Consider the following 25,081-nt stretch of genomic DNA (forward strand, 5'->3'; position numbering starts at 1 on the left):
TGACTTGTGCTAAGCATTTCGACATCCGTTAAGTACATGGTTCAAATCGGTTTAATTTTAGATATAGCTACTTAAAAGACCAATATTTTCTTATTCGCAATTGAAAAATGACTTGTACTTATAAGTATTTGGTCTAAATCGGAACATATTTCGATATAGCTGCTATGGGGCATAAGGTTTGCATTATTTACCGGATTTTGACGAAAGGTGTTTTACATATATACCCGAGGTGGTGGGTATCCAAAGTTCGGCCCGGCCTTTTTACCTTTTTACTTGTTAATTTTTGCCTAGATTTCTAAAGAAGGTATCTTTGCTACTTCGATTGCGAAAACTTAGTCTAGCTGTTTTCTAAATGCTATGTGGCAGGAAGAGGATTTAGCAAACCCTTGTGACTCATAGCTGTCAATGCTTCTCGCATTGCTGCCATGGCCTGATACATTTGTGCAAGCTTTGGATTAACAGCTAGACGCTTTTTACCTATAACAAATGTCCTATAAGTTCTATCTCAAGGATCTGTAATTAGTATCTTGGCCCTAGAGGGTCTTCATACACAACATGGTGAAGTAGAAGGCGAATCTTGTCAAGCCTTGTTGTTTATGTTTAGCACTGCCATTTGAATTTTGAAAGCGGTCTGATAACTTTTCATAACGCGCTTTTTATCCTTCACGATTTTGCCGTTTTTTTTATTCTTAACATATTTCCAAAAGTTTTATCTCTTCCTGTTAATTCAATTTGTAACCACTGTAATTCATTGCCACACTTCCTTTAACTGCCGCCCGCCAAATACATTTTTGTCTAGAAGGCTTTTGTATTTGTGTTGACAATATCTTGAAGATAATACCACACAGTGAGTACCTTTTTTACTTCCCCTTGAGTGACAGCAGACTATTTCAAGTGGTTATCTGTCTGTCGGCATGTTTGTCTGTCTGCCTCCTTTTACTCTTGGTCCTTCCGTTTGCCTATCACCATCTATCTCAGAGTTTATCCGTTTGTTTACGTACATATATATGTGTGTGTGTGTGTGTATGTTTTGGGTGACTTGGAACTTCAGCATATTGTGAATTTGCACCGAATTGTCTTTTCACAGTACATTGTTGTAGTGTTAACCTCTAACCTTAGCAGCCGCTCCCCACCAACAGACAACCAAAGAAAAAAGGTGATAAATTCATAAGCACCACCAAACCCAAAAAAAAAAGTGTGAAACTTTTCCAACTTTTACTTAGAGCCCTAGAGTGAGTCAGTCCCAAATGCGAATGTTTGGATATATAGCGGGCCGCATTCATTCAACACGTTCTCGAGTGAACTCTACTCGACTAGTCTCGATTCGCCTCGACTTTGGTTTAAACGAGCTTTTGCTTTTCTTTGTAATTTATGATAATGATAATTGTTTAGTTTTTGGATTTCTATTTATTCACCTTTATTTATGACCCATCCCTTGAGCGGACACGGACTACGAACGAATACAACTACGACGGAGGGTATTGTCCCCCCCATCATACCCATTACTAATATATTAGTGTTAATTTATGTTAATTTTTAAGAATCTTAGCTTTTTCCAAGGGTGTTAGCAAAAATTTCCGCTTCCCTAGCCATTTGTCTTTGACTCTCGGGGAGAGGGGGAAGAAAGAATACGGAAGAGATCACATTATTGCCAGAGTCAAAGCCATCGTCATCGTCATCGTCATTGTCATCCTCATCATCATCACCATTATCATTAGAAGGCAACATCATCAACGGCATTAGCATTAAAAATAGGCAAAAAGTTGTCGGACGTGTGTCCTGTGTCAAGATATGGGTCTACTACGTTTTTGTTCTTCCTCTGCTGTTGTTGTATTTGTTGTCGTTGTTATAATGTGCCATAAATGGCAATTTAAATGTGTTTTTAATCAAACGCCTGACACACGCTCAGGAATTTGTGTCAGTTTAGGGAAATTTATTAAGGCATACCACCACTCTAGCTCCAGCAGGGCGGTTTTGGGCGCACTTGGTCGGGTGTCTAAATGAAATTCCTACAAAAAAAAAAAGGAGGTCGATCCTATTTGTGTTGTTGATAAGGCATTTTATGTGCTGTCGAAAGGGATATTAAGTGTGTAAGTAAAACAAAGATGGGCTATGACACTGGGGTGGGCGTTTGACAAACTTTTAATCTTGTGCTGTGTAGCAGTAGTAGTAGGGAGAGGTTATTTTCTACCCTAGCAACATAATGGAGATAAGGATTAGGCTAAGTAGTAGTCACATCAGCATTTATTTCTTGTTTGCTACCAAGATGAGAAGCAATTTGCGTATTGAAAGCTAGCTAACATATTGTTTTCTTTTTTACTTAGAAATTTATAAGAAATTCTAAAATGAAATAGGCTAGGGTATGCATTCAAATGAGGAATCTTTTTTTTTTCAAGGACTTTGTCTAGAATGGCAGGCAATTTGTTTATTTTTTGTTTTTTTTTGTTTTGAGGTAAAACTTTGTAGAAGGTTGATTTGTTTAACCAATCGCTAGACAGAAGGATATGACACTTTGTAGTAAAAGCTTGAACTGGGACTACAGGTCTCCTAACTTCTCGTTTGTGAAGCCTGGGCATAGGAAATACACCGAAGTGCTCGAATACTTTACAAATGGCCAAATATGGAATGAATTATCTATAAACATAAGCAGGAGGCCACCGTGGCGCAGAGGTTAGCATATCCGCCTATGACATAGAAAATCAGAAACATTTTCAGCGGTGGTAATACCCTTACTAATGCTGGGTACATTTGTGAGGTATCCTGGCATGTTAAAGCTTCTCTACCAATTAGTTATGGAGCACGCAATTCGAACTCGGCATTAAAAAGGAAGCCCCTTATCATCGAGTTTAAAACTTTAATCGGACTGCACTCATTGATATGAGAGATGTCCCCCCTGATTCGTAGAGAAATGTTCATGGGAAATTTAGTAGTAGTTTAAACATAGAAAAACCTCTGAGGGAGTTGGTGGTTATGTGGTCCCCCAGAATAATCTTTGTCACCAGAATCTCCAAAACCGTTTCCCCCTTTCTTATATTGGGCCAGCTATGCTAATTCCTATTACACTGCAATACTTACCTTATATGATGGTTGAAATCCGTTGTCCGATTATGATACCATAATAAACGGCTCCACTTTAAGAAGTATATACTGGACTTCAAATATTTTCAATGATTCAACATTCAGCAGGTTTTCATATTGCCTTAATCCAGCATTATCACATCAAAACTTGTACAGGAATATAAGCAAGTGCTTGCAATGTCTGTACGTCTGTCTAAGATATTTTCAACTGGCTCCCAGGTCATAGTTGACAAATAATCCAGAGAGTGGATTGGAGAGCGGTATCCACCAGATAGGCTTTAAAATCTGCATAAGTTTGTAACACAACGAAATTAACAAACGGTCATTTTAGTCTACACATTTAAAATTATTTACCATAGTTTTAAACATTTTGTAGATTTTTGATAAAAACGCACTTTCCTCATTTCGTCACAAGGAAGAGTTTACAGAGTAAAATTATTTCTCTTAACATCGCCCTTTTTTCAACAACAAAATAAAGGTGGTATTTTCTACAACTAAATAGAAAGAAGGTAACAACACCCTACAGGAGTTATTGACGACATTCTTCAACATCGTAAAAAACTATGCTGTAGCCTCAAACACATGGTTAACAAGTTTCCGTTATCTAAGGTATCTGAACAGGCAACACCAGTGTGAAAAGAGGATAATCAAGTGTTGAACCTGACAATCAAAGCCTCCAACCCAATTGAGCTGAAAGTGTTTTGCCTGGTCTTTTTAAGGCGCAGGAACCTCTGAGTTAGTGTGTGCTTCCCATCTGTTCCTCTTCGAATGTTGGTCAAAAAGTGTCTGGTCTCACTGTGAACTACATCTCTGTTTATTGCCTAGCCAGTGTTCTGCCCTTGTCTGAGGGGACAGGAGCCACTGAGCTAATGATCACGCTACCCGGTGACCAAGTAACTCTATCGTGCTGTGAGTGCACCATCTCTCGCTAAATTGCCTAGCCATCGTACTGTCTAGGCACTCAGTCACACTAGAAACTGGGCCATCGATCACGTCCTGTGGACCTTGTACCTCTCTGTGACTCGCCTAGCCATCGTTCTGCCCTCGTCCATCAGATACAGGAGCCGCTGACTCATTGATCACGTGCTTGTCCTATCCGCCTACCCCAGCGTCCCGGTGGGCAAACTCCTCTATCGTACCGTGAATGAACTTCATCTCGGTGACTTGTCTAACCAACGTTCTGCTCTTATCCCTCAGACACAGGAGCCACTAAGCCATTGATCACGCTTTCGTCCTATCTCCCTAATCCCTCGTTTCTGCGACCTAGTACCTCGATCGTGCCGTGTGCGAACCATGGCTCTCTAAATTGCCTAGCCATCGTACTGCCTCGGTACTTAGACACAGGAGAAACTGAGCCATTGATCACGCATTCGTCCCACACGTCATGTGTCCTTAAATTACCTAGCCAGCGTACTGCCCTTCTCCCTCAGACATAGTAGCCAAAGAACAATTGATCACGCTTTCCTCCCATCCACCTAATAACCCGTTTCTGCGACCTATAAACTCGATCGTGCCGTGCGTGAACCACTTCTATCCTAGCCAGCCTTCTGCCATCGTTTCTCATACACAGTATCCAATGAGCCATTGACCCATCCTCCTAATCCCGTCCCGGCGACCTAGTACCTCTCTGTGACTTGCCTAGCCATCGTTCTGCCCTCGTCCAGCAGACACAGGAGCCACTGACTGAGCCACTGACAAGCGTCCCGGTAGCCAAGTTCTTCTATTGTACCGTGAGTGAACCAGATCTCGGTGAGTTGCCTAGACAACGTTCTGCTCTTGTCTTTCAGACACAGGACCCACTGACTCATTGATCACGTGCTCGTCCGCTTCGCCTACTTCTGCGTTCTGGTGAACTAGTACCTCGATCGCGCCGTGTTTGAAAACCGTCTTGTTGACTAGCCTAGCTAGTCTTCTTCCATTTTCCCTCAGACCCAGTAGCCACGGAGCCATTCAGCACGCTTTCGTTCTATCCGCCTACTTCCGCGTCCCGGTGACCTAAGTCCTCGATCGCTCCGTGTGTGAAACAAGTCTTAGTGTTTAGTCTAGCTAGCCTTCTGTCATTGTCCCTCACACATGGGAGGCACTGATCCATTGATCACGCGTTCGTCCCATCCTCCTACTTCCGCGTCCCGGAGACCTAATACCTCAATCACACCTTGGCAAATCACGACTCCGTCAACAAGTGGCCTGAGTTCCGCCAAATGTGCTTGACACCGGAGCCACTGAGCTATTAATTAGCACGCCCTGTGGAGGTCAAGTGGTTTTGGTGGACGTATCATATTTAGGCAAAAAACTTGTTAAGGGGCAAGTTTCGAGCATAATTTAGTAACAATTTTTGGGGACAAGTCTTTTTTTGAACAAGTCTTGTTTGAGGATAAGTCTTTTTTTTGGGAACAAGTCTTCGTTGGGAAAAAGTTTTGTTTGGGACAAGTCTTGTTTAACGACAAATCTTGTTTGGGGACATGACTTGCTTGGCGACAAGTTTTGTTTGGCGAAAAGTCTAGTTTGGGGACATGTTTTCAGACAAGTCTCATTTGAGGGCTTAACTTGTTTGCAGACAGGCTTTTGGGGACAATTCTAATTTTGGGAACAAATCTAGTTTGGAAAGAAAATCTTATTTACGACAATTATTTTTAGGAAACTTGTCTTGTTCGGGGAAAAGTCTTGTTTGGGGACATGATTTGTTTGGCGACGCCAGTTTGGGCCCTAGTCTTGTTTGGGAACAAGTCTGGTCTGAGGATCTGACTTGTTTGGGAACAAGTCTTGTTTTGGAATAAGTTTTTATTTGGGAACAAGTCGTGGTTTGGGACTAGTTTTGTTTGGCGAAAGTCTTATTTAACGACAAATCTCATTAGACAGACCTTGTTTGGGGACAATTCTTGTTTGGGAACAAATATAGTTTGGAAACAAATCTTATGTGTGGCGAATCTTATTAAGGAACATGACTTGTTTAGGGTTTAGCCTTGTTTGGGCCAAGTCTTATTTGGGGAAAAGCCCTTTGTGGGGACAAGTCTTGTTTGGGGACATGACTTGTTTGGCGAATCTTGTTTGGGGACAAATCTGGTTTGAGAATCTAACTGTTTTGGCAACAAGCCTTGTTTGGGGATGGACCATAATTTGGGAACAAGTCTTGGTTGGGGACAAGTTTTGTTTGGGGAAAAGTCTTGTTTAGGGAAAAGTCTTGTTTGGGGACAAGTCTTGTTTGGGAACAACTCTGGTTTGGAAGCTAGTCTAGGTTGGGGACAAATATTGTATAAGGCTTTTTTGCGACATGTCTTATTTGGGGACAAGTCTTATTTGGGGACAAGTCTGATTTGGGGACATGTCTTGTTTTGGGCCTTGACTTGTTTGTAGACAAGCCTTGTTTGTGGACGAGTTTGTTTTGGGGACAAGTCTTTTTTGGGGCAAGTCTTTTTTGGAGACAAGTCTTGTTTGGAGTCAAATTTTGTTTAGGGACAAGTCTTGTTTGGGGAAAAGTAATTTTTGGGGACATGTATTGTTTTGGGTCATGGCTTATTTGTAGAAAAGTCCTGTTTGGAGACAAATCTGATTGGGGACAAATCTTGTTTAAGAAAAAGTCTTATTTGGGGACAAGTCTTGTTTGGGATCTAATTTTGTTTAGGGACATGACATGACTTGTCTACAAGCAAGTCTTGTTTGGGGACAAGGCTGATTTGTGAACAAGTATTGTTTGAGAACAAGTCTTCTTTTGGTAGAGCCTTATTCGGGGAGAAGTTTTGTTTGGGAAGAAGGTTTCTTTGGGGACAAGTCTTGTTTGCGGACAATTTTTTTATGATGTTTTTTTTTTTGCGAAGCAGGTTTTATAGGGAACAAGTCTTATTTGGGATCTAATTTTGTTAAGGGACATAACATGACATGACTTATCTACAAACAAGTCTTGTTTGGAAAGAAGGCTAGTTTGGGAACAAGTCTTGTATGAGAAAAGCTCTTGTTTGGGTCAAGACTTATTCGAGAAGTTTTGTTTGGGCAACAAGTTTTGTTTTTGAGTACGAGCATTGTTAGAAGACAAATCTTGTTTGGTGACAAATCTTGCACAGCGAAAAGACTGTTGTGGATTAAGTCTTGCTTGGAAAAAATACTTTTTTTGGGACATTTCCTATTTGGGGTGATGAATTGTTTGGAGACAAGTCTTTGTTCCAGATAAGTCTTATTTGAGGACAAATCTTCTTTGTGGAACTCCACCAACTTAACTATCTGAGCGCTCAACTCATATCATATGTAAAGGATATTTTATCAATGTTTGATCTTTGGACTAGTATGCCACTTTGGTGACCTATTTTCTAATTTCTAAAGATGAGGTTCTATTCAAAGAAACATCATATCATAGAATAACATGATAAGTTATTTCTCCAACAAACATTGAAGTAAATGCCTCCCAGCATTGCAATTTTAATCGGCACCCACTACTACATTTGGTGAATTTTTTTTATCATCCTTCAGTTTTTTCTCCCTTCCTTTTGAAGGGCTTTTAACATTTTTCATTTACTTCATTTGGCTTGAGTGTCATACAAAAAAATGAATATGCGCTACAGAAAATAGAAGCGTATCTCATTGCAAATGAAAATGTATACTTGACTTTGGCTAGGGCTCTTTCATTAATTAGTTTTATGAAGTGTTTTGTGAAATGGACATGCACTTTGTATAAGCACAAAATGAACTACCAGTAAGTATGATGGGAAGGTGGGAATGGTTAGGAAATGGGAAGGTGAAACTAAAAGGGAATTGTTTTTAGAAAATATTAATTTTTTTTAAATAAGCATAAAATGGCTTGAAATTTATATGGGAAGCCATGTATCCCAAATCATGGCTTATATTCTTAAAAATACGTTTCTAGGTTCATTCTCTCAGCAACTGGATAGAAGTTGGAGCTCATATTTAACCTTTTTTATAAAACAAGATATAAAGTGGAGACCGCATGAGCGCCTTAACACTGATAGCCGTATACTCCTCATTATAGTCAACTTGGGTTAGCTTAACTTCGGGGTCACCGAGAAAGTAAGGGCGAGTGATTTGAACTTTAAGCGGTGCTTCACTGACAGGTCCCATGCACACAACATGTAAAGTTTCATTTGAACCATCTTATATATAAAATTGAGTTTTTGAAATTACCTTTGAAATTTTCACAGATTGTGTAGGTTGATCTGGAAGGAAACATAGGCTATATAATTTTTTGATATCGGGAGGGGGGCGGACCCTCCCCCTTGCCCCAAAAATAAAAGTGGACCGATCGGGACAATATGGTACTCAAATGAAATGTATTCAGGAGTAGAGTACGAATTTCATATTAAAAGTTGGGTCCAAGTAACTGGGGGGCCGCCCTAACTCCCTAAAATAGGTCTTTTGGACGATCATGACAATATGGGACTCAAACGAAAGGTATTCGGGAGTAGATTACGAATATGGTCAGGAAGAAGAAATATGCTTTATATGATATCGGAAGGGGGCGAATCCTCCCTGTTACCCCAAAAATACTATCCAAAATCACAATTGGGTCCAAGTAACTGGGGGCCGCCCTAACCCTTAAACCCCCTTAAATAGGTTTTTTGGACGATCATGACAATATGGGACTCAAATGAAAGGTATTCGGGAGTAGATTACGGATATGGCCAGGACGAAAAAATATGCTTTATAATTTGTTGATATCAGAAGGGGGCGGACCCTCCCCGTTACCCCAAAAATGCTATCCAAAATCACAAGTGAACCGATAAAGACAATATGGACATCAAATGAAAGGTATTGAAGAGTAGAATATGAATATGGTATTAAAAAATGGGTCCAAGTACCCAGGAATTCGCCCTCACCCCAAAATATCTAAAAGCAGACAAATTGGTGGTCCATATCAATATTGGGCTTAAATGAAAGGTATTCGGGAGTAGATTTCGAATCTGACATACAAAATCAGATCGAAGTGTAGGGGTCACCCCACCCCCCAAAAACTCCCCAAAAGGGCATATGACCCATCGACTATATGAGACTTGGTTTGTTTGTTCCGTAGAATAAAAAATGGAAACTTAGGTTATATAATTTTTAGATATCGGATGGTGGCTGACCCTCCCCCTTACACCAAAAACGCCCCCCAAGACCAAAAGAGGACTGATGGGCTCAATATGGGTATCAAATGAAAGGTATGCGAGACTAGAAAATTAATATATTGTATTAAAATTTGGGTCCAAGTAACCAGCGGGCTACTTTTGCTTTCATTTGCTTTCAAGTCAAGGTGGCTCTTTTCCTCTTAAAATTACGTATATAAATTAATCCATTATGGCAATATGGGACTCAAATGAAAGATATTTGAGAGTAGAAAACGAATTTGTTATCCAGTTTTGGGGGTACGCCCTAAACCACCCCTTAAACTAAACTTTATTTCCGGCTTTAGAAATAAGGAACTCAAATCAACGGTTTTTGGGGGTAAAGAACGAATTTTGTATATAAAGGGTGATTTTTTTGAGGTTAGGATTTTCATGCATTAGTATTTGACAGATCACGTGGGATTTCAGACATGGTGTCAAAGAGAAAGATGCTCAGTATGCTTTGACATTTCATCATGAATAGACTTACTAACGAGCAACGCTTGCAAATCATTGAATTTTATTACCAAAATCAGTGTTCGGTTCGAAATGTGTTCATTCACCGTAACGTTGCGTCCAACAGCATCTTTTGAAAAAATACGGTCCAATGATTCCACCAGCGTACAAACCACACCAAACAGTGCATTTTTCGGGATGCATGGGCAGTTCTTGAACGGCTTCTGGTTGCTCTTCACTCCAAATGCGGCAATTTTGCTTATTTACGTAGCCATTCAACCAGAAATGAGCCTCATCGCTGAACGGTGAATGAACACATTTCGAACCGAACACTGATTTTGGTAATAAAATTCAATGATTTGCAAGCGTTGCTCGTTAGTAAGTCTATTCATGATGAAATGTCAAAGCATACTGAGCATCTTTCTCTTTGACACCATGTCTGAAATCCCACGTGATCTGTCAAATACTAATGCATGAAAATCCTAACCTCAAAAAAATCACCCTTTATTTTCAGGGAAAAGTTCTGATGGCCTCCCCAGCCTCTAAACACCCTTCAAACGGTTCATACTTACCGACCATGACAATATGGGGTTCAAAGTAAACGAATTTGGGAGTGGACACGAATTATTAAGATATATTTGAGTCGAAGTGTCTTCCCTAAAAAACAGTTCTCATTACCCTAATGCGAGTCGAAATTTTTTCCACTCTAACAATCATTTGGGAGTAGAGTACAAATTTGCCCAGGAACAGAGCAGGGGGCAAACTTTTCACACATCAATGAGTGCTTTCCGATTTAAATTTAGTTTATCAACGATAAGGGACCTTTTTTATAGCCGAGTCCAAACGGCGTGCCGCAGTGCGACACCTCTTTGGGGAGAATTTTTTACATGACCATTCATGGTATGGAACCTCGAAAATGTCATCAGCATTAAGAGGGGACAACCACCGCTTTAAATTTTGTCCGAAGTTCCATCAGGATTCGAACGCAGGCCTTTAGCGTCATAGGCGGACATATGCTACAGTAGCACGATATCCACATTCAGGTCGAAGTGTCCTCACCCTAAAAACCTTTTAGAGAGTTAAAGAAGGCGCAGCGGAGTGGGCCCTGGGCAGCTAGTAAGTTATACAAATGGATGAATAGACACCAGATTAGGGCTATATCCTCTTAAAATTTAACAGCTTTCTTTTTAGGTCGCTTATCAATTTTATGAGGTGTTAAAGCCATTGAATCCTTTGAATTTTATATATCATTTTAAAGTTTGATGACCTTTTGTATTTGCCATTTGCCTAAACAAATTTTTACAAAAACCCTTAAACACATAGGCCCACTTTAAACGATCAAGTTTAACATATTTGCCAATATTCAAAAATAATTGCCACCATCATTGACTTAGACTTCCACAAATAGCTCAGCGGGAAGTCTTTCATATTTTTTGCAATTTTTTTTATTTACTTTGGAAGGACCAGCCCATCCCTTGACGCTCTTACCGAACAATAAAAGATTATTTCTTTTCAGTCAACATTTTATTTGGTCTCTGCGCTCTTTGCCTCCATGAAAAAACAGCCATTACTGTTGTTGGTCTTTTATTTTTCATTTTCAGTTCTCAGTATCAACATCATGATTTTGATATGGCTATTGTTACAATTTCTCAATATTACTGGAATTATTCTTCCTTTTTTTTCCCCTCATACTCTACGGCCAGCTATAGAAAAAATCCATTAAACTCTACAACCACTAACTATGCTTTACATACGTGCACAAAGTGCTAAGGAGAGGGAGAGAACAGAAGTAAGGGAAAGAATAATCCTTGTATACAAACACATAGTCTTTTTTTATATGTTTTGATAAACACAAATCGTATGTTGCCGCCAAGGGGTTTCCCCTCCCCGTCAACCCAACCACCTTACAACTGTCTATTGAAAAAGAATATCGAGTGGAATGTTTGTTTGGAGAGACGTTCAAATTGTATGTCTGAACATTCTTATAATATACAAAATTATGTGGAACAAAATGTATATAGAATTCTTTATTTTTTGTTTTTTACAAATAAAACGAAGAGGACAATAAAGCCAGAAAACGGTTAAGGGATCAGTAAGAAGAACTATAGTATTATACCGGGGGGAAATGCTGACAAGAGGACAAGAATATCAAAATGACAACAAATAAAAAAAAGAGGAGAAACAAGAACGGAAACTACTGGACAAACAATTTTCAAACAATACATTCAAAAGAAATTTATACAATAAGGATGTCTTTGGCACAAACAACAGCAGCAACAATAACACAAGCAGCAGGAGCAAAGACAGCAAGCAAGGCTTCAGCATCAGTATTAACATCCCCACATATTTCTAAACTTTACAGCTACCATTGAGGTAGTAGTAGTAAGGACTCCAAGTCCTGGCTTGTTATATGTGCGGCATAGAAAAACAGCGTGTGAGAGAGCAAGAGCTAGAGCATTACAAAAACGTAGTACTCCAGTAAACATTCTTTGAAACCATATAAAATTTCTGAACATATAAATTTGATTTTTATGTAAATTTCAATTTAAAACACCCCACACACACTCCACCCCTACAATTCAGTGTTGTCCTGCGAGTACATCTATAAATTCTCATGTATGAACAAACAACAACAGCCTGGGTATCCTTCTTATGAACCTCGGCAATAGCAGCAGCAACAACATCAACAACAATAACATGCTAAGAGTATAACAAGAGGCAGGAAAAGAGGTTAAGCAAAGTAGTAGCAACAAAATATTAAAGTCGTAGGACAAACACAAGCTGTCTTAAGATGCTGACATCCAACGACCGACCGACCGACCAACCGAGCGACCACATACACCAACATTGGGCACCACTACTTGTTCCTTGGGCCAGCTATTGTGGCCACTCACTGCCACACACAAAAGCTTGACTACTTCGTTTGAGTCTATTTCTAATAATTCCTGATGATGTGAAGTACCGCTGTGGCTGTTGCTTTACTTGGTGTTGCTGGCAAGCTAGAGAAGGATTGATAAGGCAGGGAATTATGATTGAGATCAAGAAACATAGACTTTGTATAGTTCTATGCAACGGAAGCATAAACCCCAACTGGGCAGAGTATGATCCCAGACTTGTTGATCGGCATTGAAATTGAAAGGGCTGTTAATAATTAGAGGACCGACACACTGATTCAATCCCTATACTAATGCCGGAAGGGCCGGGTCCTTGCAAATGCAAATTTTGTTCATGAACATTCCACTAAGGAACAGGGGCAAATTTCTCACATAGCAATGAGTGCAGTCCGATTCAACTTTTAAGCTCAATGATAAGGGACACCCTTTTTATAGCCGAGTCCGAACGGTCCGAACGCGTGCCGCAGTGCAATACCTCTTGTGAGAGAAGTTTTTTCTAGCATAATTCCTCACAAATGTTGCCAGCATTAGGAGGGGAAAACCACCGCTGAAATTTTTTTCTGATGATCTCGCCAGGACCGGGTCCTAAGACATTGTATTATCTACATGCTAATCAACAGGTAGATAAACTGAGGTCCCTATTCCAGGGATGATGGAGAAAGTGGTTCAGGTAGGCTTGGCAGGTGCTCAAAGCATGAAGTCGGGAAACTCAATGCTACAATAAGTCCAGATTCTCCAAAAACACAAGATGTAAACTAAAATTTAAATTTTACTTAAAAAAAAAAATAAAAACAAATAAAAGCGTGCTAAGTTCGACCGAGCTGAATCTTGGGAACCCACTACCTTGGATTCTGCTAAAAATTTATGCAAATTCTACATACCGAACTTCTGTCAAATCAGCAAAAATTAAATCTTTTAGAAACTTAACAAGGATAATCGAGAGATCGGTTTACATGGGAGCTATATCAGGGTTTATACTGATTGGGACCGTACTCGGCACAGTTGTTGAAATTCACAACAGAACAGAACACCACATGCAAATTTTCAGCCAAATCGGATGAAAGTTGCGGCTTATAAGGACTCAAAAAGTCAAATCAGGAGATCGGTTTATATGGGAGCTATATCAGGTTATAGACTGATTCGGACCATACTAAGCACAGTTGTTGAAAGTCATAATAAAACACTACATGTTCAATTTCAGCCAAATCGGATGAAAATTGCGGCTTGTAAGGGCTCAAGAACTCAAATCGGGAGATCGGTTTATATGGGAGCTATATCTGGTTATTGACCGATTTGGACCGTACTTGACTCAGTTGTTGCTAGTCATAACAGAACACCACATGCAAAATTTCAACCAAATCGGAGAAAAATTACGGCTTGTAAGAGCTCAACAAGTCAAATCAGGAGACCGGTTTATATGGCAGCTATACCAGGCTATAGACCCATTTAAACCGTACTTGGCACAGTTGTTGTTAGTCATAACAGAACACCACATGCAAAATTTTCGCCAAATCCGAAAAAATTGCAGTGGCTCATCATGCGTTGGTTCAACTACATTTCGAAAAGGCATTAAAATTTCATTGCGGACTCGTGTACTCGCGTGGACTTGCATATTACCGAAGTCTTTCCTTGAGGGCAAGGGATTTAGACACTCTTTGCAAACAAACTTATTGTGGTTCACATTATGTGGTTCTTTACGTTAACTTTCTGGAGACAGCAGTTGCCGCAGTGAACACGACTTCCCAGTAGTGTGTATAAACTTGTGTCTGGTAAAGTTTGATTTGCCTCTGAGTTCCTTCAGGCAGACGGCCCACTTATAACTTTACCTAGGACGCTTGTTTGGCGGTTCGTCGGCCAACTTGTCTATATTCCTTCGAACTCTTTTTCTTTTCTTGTTTATTCTGCAAAAACTAAGAACTTGAGACTGAAATGTTTGTTTTTTGCTTTAAAGTTACTAAAATTACCGATAGTATCGATAGTTATCGATATTTTTTTGAAAAATGTCGAAAATATCGAATGTTGCGAATATCGATAGTTTGCCAGCTCTATAACAAACCTCGAAACGGAAGAATTTTCGGAATGGGCATCGCGGGCCACGCTTAAGGTTGAGTGCCCGACACTATTGGCGCAGTCTTGGATTAACTGGTATAACCATCTGGTAGTTCATGCTACATCGATAGCTCAAAGCTAGAGGACAAAAAGGTTCTTGGCTTTGACATTGAGGCCCAAGGTCTGAATTTTGTTTCCAGCTTCTCGACCATTACATGGTTCTGCAGATGGAAATGCTGGCGATCACGGGCGATCACGTGATCACGGCGATCACGCAAAGATGTCGAGTATGAATACTTTTAAATACGATAAGGTGGCTACTAGGGCTATAACCACTAAAGCCGTAAGGTTGTAGATAGTTTTGGAGTTTAACAAAAGTTCATCTCCGTTTTTCAATCCAAGGCCTTTTCAGAGTACGGCACGATCCGCAACGTTTGGGTGCAGAGCCGAGGTGGAACGAGAGAGCAAACGAAATGACTTTAAAGCCCAGAGGATTGCCTTCAATTAATTTGATAAATGCAAAGCCTATCTAAGCGACTCGGTCTGAGTTAAAAGCGAGGACAGTGCATGTACCACTGTGGAACAGTGAACGCAAAAATGTCGAATTACATACAGTAAGGTGGCCACTAGGGCTGTAAGGTCGCGGAGAGTTTTGGTGTTTAAAAAGAGTTCATCTTCGTTTGAAAATCCAAGACCTTCTCAGAGTATAGCACGATCCGCAACGTAAGTGTGACGGGACGAGGTGGACCTAGAGGGAACGAGAAGATATCACTGTAAGGCCTAGAGTACTGCCTTCAATTAGCTTGATGAATGCAAAGCATATCTCCACTCAGTCTGAGTTAATAGTGAGGACCGTGCACATACCCCTATGAGACATGAAATGATCGGCAGGAAAGAAAAATCCAGTATGGCATAAGATTGGCCGTGACACCTATGCCTGGCTTTCGCGGCTAAGAGACTCCGGCACTTTAACGGCGTTACGAAGCCAGATTTTAATTGACTCGGGAGTTTCAAAATTTTATTCATTCATTGATTTGAATTTTTGTAAATATTTTGTCATTATGAGCAAAAGTAACCAACGCTGTTACATGTTTTAATCTTTTCTGTAGATTTTAACCTAGGCGTTTGACTGGTAATCTCATCTTTATACCGCGATGGATTAGTATGTCCCCAAACTTTGCATAGTATGTCCCCAAACCGGTGAAAATATTTCTCTTCATTGGGCTGTAGGATGTCCCCAAAGTTGACATGGCACTCAAATGTTCCAAAACATAATGAAAAACGTTGTCAAATTATGATTTTTTTTTGCAAAAAATCTCGTCAACACTTCAGGTTCACTCTTATTTCGTCGTAATTATGATCTCATAGAAATTCTTGTCCCCAAAATAGGCGTAGCTATTAGCGAAGCCAGCCCAGCTTTCTGGGGTGGGACTAAAACCCTTTGAACAGCAATAAAATAAGCAAAATTTTTCGAAAACTATGCAATTTTTAAAATTTGGTGCTTAAACTTTTCTAAGGGTGCTTAGTCCATTCCCCAGAGGCCTTTCTACGCTTAGGGGTGTAGCTAATTCCCGAAGAGTGAGTAGTATGTCTCTCAGCTGGGCAGCAGGGCGTAAAAAATCACTTAACTGGGTAAAGCATGTCCTCAAAATTGAAATCGCTCTCGTTTATTCCTAAACTGTAAATAAATGTTATGGAAAATTTTGTTATTTTTTGTTGAAAATTTCGTTAGACGTTTGTCACAAAACTGGGCATCATATGTCCCTTAACTGGTCATAGCATATGCCTAAATGGTATGTCCCCAAACTTGGCATGTCAATCATATATCCACAAACTTGAAAAAATGTTTATTAAAAAAATTCCTAAAAATTTTATAAGAGTATATTTGAAGGACATTTTTCCGAAATTTAATTTTCTTAAATATATTGAGTTGTGTTGAAATTTTGGATTCGAAATATGTTTATAGTTATTTCAACCAACTCACTACACCACACCCTTAAAAAATGTGCTTTTATAGACCATCCTGCTGCGACTTAACACAATATTGTTCTATTCCTCTTTCTTGAAATGAATGTTGAATAACGAAGCTGCGTCCAAGGATGAGGACGACTTTTGTTTTGCTTTCTTGAAATAGCCAAAGGGTAGAGCTGCTATTGGACATTCTACCAAAGAATAGAGATGATTGTAAACAACAAAGATGAGGGCATTTAAAACAAAAAGAAGAAACCATCAAGCTTTTTTCTGTTGGACCCTGGATAATTTGTCCGGACAGCATAAAACACACCAGTGTTGTATAGTGTTAAACAGATTGTTGAACATTGCCCGAAAGTAACACCAATCGTACCAGGTGCTGTTGACTGTGAGGACAGACAACAATACCAAGCAGCAGAGCAGCAATCTTGCGGACTCACCAACAACGGCTGCGCGGAAGTTTAGGTTTGTCTGCTGGTTTGTTTTCAATATGTTTTGCTGTTGTCCGCCACCAGCTGACCCTTTAATCTGCATAATTTGTGCAATATGTTGAAATTCTATACCCAAACCAAAGGAGGCAGGAAGCAATATTTTCGAAGGCATAGTTTTACTTTGTCTCTCTGTCTCTACTTTTGCTGCTACATCCTTATGGTGCCCTACTACTCTTTCACCTCACAAAGACGAAAGCTACAATTCAAGTTCCTTTGTGTTACCGGCTACCTTTGGCAAGATGGTAGCAGGCAGCAAGACAGAGAAAATCTCCAATCCTCTAATGGTCATCTAGGCTAAATTTGCATAAATATTTATTAAAAAACGTTTGCTGGTCGAAGTCGACGCAGCCAGCCGCCCTGCATTCATGGTGCGCCACATTGATGGTCGGTCTTGTTTGAGAAGGACGCATAAATGAGTAGAATGAATAGCATAGAAGCTGCCTGGACACAAAGGAAAAGTAATAATGAAAACTAAGCTTTGACTTCTTTCTTTTTTTTATGCCTAATTTTATGCTGTAGCAAGAGTGGAGTGAAGTGAAGTGGGCTTGGTGCTGTTCAGCCAACGTTAGGCTATCAAATACTTCATTGCTGTGGCAAACAGGCGAAATTGATTTTAACGTTCTTCTCGTTAGTACAATGAAAGGAATTCTAAGAATTTTAATATCTAGAACTATGACCATCGCATTTACATACAAATAACCCCAGAATAGAATGCTTAGCTATAGGTATGTTCAATATGACCCACATTTTTAGCAGCAAGTCCTTTTCCTTCTCCAACTCCTTGCAATGCAGCTGGGTATTTTTATTATTTCTTTTCTATATTATCCGATTTTATGAACCCATTTTACTGCCAATGCTTTAAAATTCAAATTGTGTAGAGCTGGTTTTTTTTTCTGTTTTGCTTTTGTTTTCTATGGCCATTTGGGTAAATATGATAACACATAAATCGATTGTTTTCCCTAACAAAATTTTTGCATACATTTAGGAGTTTACATAGGATGAGATGAGAAGGTTTATTTGTTTCTTGCTTTCGCAATTCTCTTTAAAATGTCTTAAACATTTTACAAATTGTTGTTGTTGTTGTTGTTTGTATGCTGTTAAACTGCTATGTGGGTCTAGGTTGTCAAAATTCAAATTGCCACCCTCTGCCTCCGTTGACATTGATTAGATTTAAAGCATTAAAATGCTTAAGAATTTGTTGCATACTTTTGGGTGGGTGAAAATATTTTAGTATTTTACTGGTACTTTACTTTATGGTTTATTTGTTCAGGTTTAAGCTTCTTATTGTTAATAACAGTTTTGCACTCTCATAGACAGATAATGGGCTTAGAAATAAAATAGTTTTTTTTTCTCTTCCTACAGACAATTAAGTTCGATTGTTTGGCTAAATGGCTTTGCATATGCATAAGGAAAATAAAGTTGAAAATTGGATTATTTAATTTTTTTATCGGAAATTTGACTTGTATGTAGTCTTTTAAATTTCAGATATGTATAGAATTTTTTGTCAAAGTAGGGTTGGCATTTTTAATTGATTTTTTCATGTTTAAACTTAAAGTCATTGCATATTTCGGGGAGACATTTTTTTTTCATTTATCTATGAACAAAGTATGATGGACCTTTGCGGATGTTTTCAGATGGGTTATTAAACATATTGCAAATTATTGCAAATTTCTCAAATCTGACGAACATATATATGGGAGCTATATATATGGGGCCAAACTCTATAGATATTGTGGTAGTCGTTGAGGAAGGCAACATTTTGGTACGATTGGTCACTAAATGCGCTTGCAGTGGCTCTAGAAGTGAAAATCGGGCGATACACATGTATGGCCATTAAAGAACAGGGGCAAACTTCTCACATATCAGTGAGTGCAGTTCGATTCAAAATTAAGCTCAGTGATAAGGGGCCGCAGTGCGACACATCTTTTGAGGAGAAGTTTTTACATGGCATAGTTCCTCACAAATGTCGCCAGCATTAGGAGGGGATAACCACCGCTGAAAATGTTTTCTAATGTTTTCGCCAGGATTCGAACCCAGGCGTTTAGCATCATAGGCGGTCATGCTAAACTCTGCGCTACGGTTGTTTCCAGATTTGCATTTTTTGTAGAAAAATGCCTAGAAATAGAGCTGCCTTAGAAAAATTCTAGTTCGCGTAAGGTAAAAGGTCAACCCGGTAGTCGAGTAGGTAACGTTCTTGGTTTAGCAAGGGGTCGTGTCTTCGATTCCCATTATGGACCTGACTACTGTGGTATCACTGTTTTGTAAATATGCTGCCATTCAACCTAACCGAAGCTAAAGGTTATCCCAATTGGGTTTTGATTGTCATAAAATTGTTTAGAGTTAACGGTTTTATAAATCGTCTAGAAAATATCATAAATTAGGAGTAAAGATTTATTCTTTACTCCCAGATACCTTTCTTATGGTTTTGATTGTTCTTAATTTTCGTTAATGGAGGTTTTAGAGGGATGAGGCGTTTTTAGTTGAAATTTTTATCGAATTTCGATGATGATTTTCATTACAAATTTTTCCAACATTAGATTTAATTTTTATACCCACCACTAGAGGATATAGTCATAGATAGTCTAGATTGAGTCATTCCGTTTATAACATCTCGAAATATTGATCTGGAACCCTATAAATTTACATATTGGTAATCGTCTCTTCTTCTTCTTGATCTCCTAGAGAGCACTATTCTTATCCGATTTGGCTGAAATTTTGCACACATCGTTTTTGTATGACATCTAACAACTGTGCCAAGTATGGTCTAAATCAGTCTATATCCTAATATAGCTGCCATATAAATCGATCTCCCGATTAGACTTCTTGAGCCTCTAGAGGGCGCGAATGTTATCTAATTTGGGTAAAATTTTGTCGTTTTGGTATGACTTCCAATAACTGTGCCGAGTATGGTCTAAATCGGTTTATAACCTGACATAGCTGCCATATAAACCGATCTCACAATTTGACTTTTTGAGCCTCTTTCTCGATTTGCCTGGAAATTTTGTAGGTGATATTTTTATATGACTTGTACGCCATAACAAGTACGGTCCATATCGGTCAATAACTTGATACCGTTCATATTTAATTGAAAATATCATTTAAAGACCTTTTTTTATTTAATTTCACAGGCCGAACTTGCCCATGAGCATTCCATTAAGGAACAGGGACAAACTTCTCACATATCAATGAGTTGAAACTTTTTGGCTCATTAATAAGGGACCCCCTTCTCCTCTTTGGGGAGAAGTTTGGACATTACCTCACAAATGTCTCCCAGTATCAGTAGGGAATACATACAACAGAGCATTTTTGCTGATGTTCTCCTCAGGATTCGAACCCATGCGTTCGGTGTCATAAGCGAACATGCTGATCCCTGCGCTTCGGCGACCTCCTACTAATCACAAATACGTTTCATCATGCACAGAAAAAAAAATCGCCAAAAAATGTTCAATTAAAAATAATTTTTTGCTGATCAAAGCTCATTCTATTTACATTATAAGTAAGTGACTTCAGCGTCATTCATTTCAATTTTTTGTTTATTTTATAATTTACCAAACATTATATTTTCGTAACACATTCTAACCATCTCCTTTTCTATATCTTTGCAGGTAATTATCTTCTTTTCTAACTATTTTTCACCTGATATAATAACCCGGAAATTCTTTTCCAATGTATTCAGCTGTAAGTATTTCCCAAAGATGTTTGAATTTAACTTTTGAACTGATTTTAGGAGAACATATTTTGACAATAAATATGTCAAAAAAGCTAGCATAAGTTTAAGTGGGTTAGTTGTGCGCCTTTACATATCAACATTTATAGCATATATATTATTTTTGTGTATGTCCATAGTGGCATGGGGCGGATTAATATCTGCACCCTCTTTTCAACCTAACCTAAATTATTATTTCTTCACGAAAGCAAAATTTAATGATATATAACTGCAGCGCTCCATAGAGTTTTACAAAATAATTTTGTGATCCTATGATATACGTATTATCATAGCAGTGGCACTACTTGCTGTCATTAAGAGAAGTTCTCTTAATTTAAATGAAACTTTCTTAAAACATTTTCTTTCCTTTGCAAATTTTGTAGCATACTTTCGGGATCATTCCCTTTTTTCCAAATTATTATAGCCTTTTAAGTTTTTTGACTACGCCTTTCCTTTTCACATTCGCTATCATTTGAAAATCATCAAGACTCTTAACAGTTTCAAAATTTCTCTGTGGCGTTATAGTCTTAGACGCATTGTTAAGTTTACATTGATTTTACATATGATTTATTTCGTTTAGCGCATAATTTACATACTTTATAATACGCCAATCCGCCAGTTTCAAGCGATAAGAGGAGTTTGTTATAAAACTTTTGCCCAACTTGTGGTTTGACAAGACCTACAAGACATTGCAGCAAATAGTTTCCCCCAAATATTCTTAGTCATACCAGTCAAGTTTTTGGTAAACTACTTAAACTCAATTAAAAATCATTCAACTCAACTTTAAGCATAGTTTCAAGAAAATTTCAATATTGATTTAATTAAAAATTGTGTGCTAATTTCTTAAGAATCCTCATACCCAAAAACAAGTAATATGTACATATATATGATTAACGTATTAGGGGTTGACTTTGTGTGTGCTCACATATGGCTTTGTAGCAAACTGCTTAGTACGATTACCAAAAGACCGCCTTAAAGTATGCTAAGGTTATGTGCCAATATGTGTATCATACATACAGATAATACAATATAGGCAGCAATAGCTTTGGCCAGCCCCATGTTTATGTATGCAGACCCAAAAAATAAAATTCCCCCCTTAGCCTTTGCTTTTTTCCTCTTTTGGTTTTAGTTTCAGTTCTTTTATGCTAGACATTCCTTTTTTGCTGTGCGGCAGATACTTATCCAATGGCCTTTAGAGACTAAAAATCAATATAAGATTGTATTGTACACAGGGTAGGCAAAAGAAGGACGCCTTTGGACTACTAAACAAAAGACTTACAATTCTCTTCTCCCCCTTTTTAGTTTTGTTTTGCCACAGAGCATTTGGCCAAGGGAAATTTAAATTAAATGTGAATATAATGATTGTTCGTGAGTATTCGTTAGGTTCAGCCGCCGCCACCGCCTGCTTTTGCTAAACCCCAAAATTATACCATAAATTTCCTTTACATTATGTCATTCATTTGTTCCGAGCCCTAATGGAAAACTTTAACGTCATAATTTTGAAATTAAGCCCACTCACACTGGCAAAAAGCACATCGAGTAGGTAAAAACACAATGAAATGTTTGTAATAAATGAATAGGTTTCTATCCCTTCACGAAAGAGCGTCACAAAAGTATGCCTCATATTATGACAAAGCCTGCTTGCTAACCGCCAGTGTTGCCATAACAACAATAGTGGTATGGCATTGGCGCCTAGAATGCTGCCTCCACCACCACCACCATCATAGCTTACTCAGCCAAAACACACAAAAATATAATACTAACAAAACATCTTTTGTTTTCTTGTTTGCCCCGTTGGCGCCTCATGTAGTCTTTGCAGTACGTTAATAATGAGGCCAAAGTATATAGTAACAGGGAATATAATAATAATAGTGATAAACTTGGGAAATAGGCAAGTGGCGGAAAAAAATAATATACATACGTTCGTTGGCCATGTTAGTTTTGTTTTTTGCACAATTAATGGTCAAAATTTGGCGAATAATTTTATATATAAACCTAAAAGTATGCCCTAGTGTTTCTTTTCCAAAAGTATGCTTTAGTTTTTGAGAAACGTGAGAGTATACTATGTTTGGCAAAAATAGGAACAAATACTAAATAACTTTTTAAATTACTTGATGTTATGCCATATTTTGTAAAATAAAAAAGCAGCAAAGAATAACCTACTAAATCATGAAAATCTTGGCTATGAAAAAAATTGGCTGTGACCGAACATTTGTCCCATTTGCCGAACGTAGAATAGCGTTCCAAAGCGTCTCGATCTTCTGCGCTTATTCTAAAATCTCTGACACCAAGTTTCGTAGTGTCCTCCACCACTTGATCTAAAAGTAGATTTTGCATTGAATTTTCCCTCCAAGGTATGCAATACTTTTAGGTGTAGTTTGAATGTATGCTTTAATTTTTATATTTATAGCCTTTTTTATATCGTTGAAGTAATACTAGATGCATAATAAAGCAATATAGAAGGTATTTTATATCGAAATATTTTTCTGCCAAAATTTTAATTTCTTTTAATATGAAATTAAATATTTATGACACTCTTGTGGAATTTTAATATTTTTGGGGCTAGAAAGTACTCCTTTGTCTCTTATCTTATATATTTTTTGTCTTCCCATAATTTGGTTGAATGGGCTTAACCACTAAGCCCGTAAACATATTTGATCCCGAGACTGTCATCGCCATCAATTTCCTTATTGATTTTTTCAAAATAAAAAACAAGTTCGTTAAGCTTTCTTTAAGAGTTGCCTGGCAATATCGTTCTAAAGTCGAAAAGTAATCTATGAAAAATTAATTGACTTAGCATATATTCTACTACATAGAATGCATCCCTGAAAGATATTTTTAAATTTTTTCCCAAAAGTAGGCAACATTTCTTAAATTTTCTTCTGATTTAAGAAACTTCTCTGGAATACATTTTTAAACTCTTAACCCTAAATGTGGCCAAAAAATTTAAAATTTTTTACGCCTTAAAACAGCTAAAATTTTTTCTGGTAATATTTTTATTAAACATTTCTGATTTTGTCAATTTTGTTTTTACGGATTAGAATCCTTTTAAGTTGTTCTTTTCTCAAGACTCTTTTGTTTTAAAAATTTGCATTTTAAATGTGGTTCTTAAATCGAAATGTTATCTTTTACAAAGGAATTGACTTATCCTTTTTTCCGAATTTAAATGCATCCATGAAATTATTTTCCCAAAGGTAGGCAACATTTCTTAAATAAAATTACATATGTGTTTTCCTTGGTTATATTATATTCAAAATATTCAAAAAAAATTTTTTCGATTTAAGAAACATCTTTGGAATAGATTTGTAAACTCCTTACCCTAAAAGTAGGCAAAACATTTCAAGTAAAATTTTATGTGCGGTTCTTTGTTATCTTTGACAAATTAATTTACTTATTTTTTCGGTTGAAAATGCATCCCTTAAATTTTCCCTCAAAAGTAGGCAACATTTCTTAAATATAATTAATTATACGCGTGGAACGTGTATACCCTTGGTTATATTTTCAGAACACTCGAACATGTTTTTCTTCGATTCAGAAAACATTCCTGGAACTAAACTGTTAACTGCGAAAATAGGCAAGAAATTCAAAAAAATCTGTATGCCTTAAAAAATGCAATATTGTTTCTGATAACTTTTTTCCAAGCATGTTCTGATCTTTCAATTTCGTTTTTTTTTATCGAATCTCACCGAATATTCTCATAAGAATCTTTAATATAGAAAATTAGTACCCCAGTCTGTTTGGCTTAAAAATTTAATATCCCTAAGCACGCAATATTTATTTTTTAAAGTAAGATTTTTTAGCAACTTGATCCAACACTATTTACTTTTGATTTAAGAGTTATTCCCGAAAGAGAAATCTGAATCCAAAATTAAGGAAACATTTTCAAATAAAATTAAATATACTTCAAATTATGCAATAATTATTTTTAATGGTTTCATTTTAATCCAAACGTGTACTGGTTTTGTCTTTTCTGAATTCTACCGAGAAAACCAATATATCTGGCGTCTAAGACTCTCAAGCAGTGGCGGGCAAATACACACACACTATTGCACATACTTGTGTACGTGTCCCAGAACATATGCCCATGGGCTTGGAAATATTACGCACACTATCACATGTGTCCAACACTGACCTAAAGAATGCAATTTATGCAATGAAGTCTAGTGTTTAGATTTGTATAAGCCTAAATGTAGGCAATATATTTCGAATAATTTTAATTTGTCGTTTTTTGTTTTTTCCTTATTTATTTTGCAAAACATGGCATGACGACTAAACGGTCAAGAACCCAAGAAGAATAAGTGTTGCCCCGACACTTCTTCCAAGTTACTCATTTTGTTTGATCTCAAC

The 25,081-nt window shown here is 37.8% G+C and overlaps 1 protein-coding gene across 32 annotated transcripts in view; it reads left to right on the forward strand.

The window, feature by feature from the left end:
* LOC106083996 (protein muscleblind) overlaps positions 1-25,081 on the forward strand; it is a 913,910-nt gene that overhangs the window by 686,194 nt on the left and 202,635 nt on the right. For 3 of the 32 annotated variants that reach the window (XM_059368566.1, XM_059368581.1, XM_059368567.1), the window contains one exon: positions 20,634-20,706. The exons of the other annotated variants lie outside the window; for them this stretch is intronic. In XM_059368566.1, the coding sequence (XP_059224549.1) occupies positions 20,695-20,706 (12 nt within the window). In that variant the 5' untranslated portion in view covers positions 20,634-20,694. The remainder of the gene's footprint in view (positions 1-20,633; positions 20,707-25,081) is intronic. 32 annotated transcript variants of the gene reach the window in all.

This window comes from Stomoxys calcitrans, chromosome 5, assembly GCF_963082655.1.
Source record: "Stomoxys calcitrans chromosome 5, idStoCalc2.1, whole genome shotgun sequence".
Lineage (NCBI taxonomy): Eukaryota > Metazoa > Arthropoda > Insecta > Diptera > Muscidae > Stomoxys > Stomoxys calcitrans.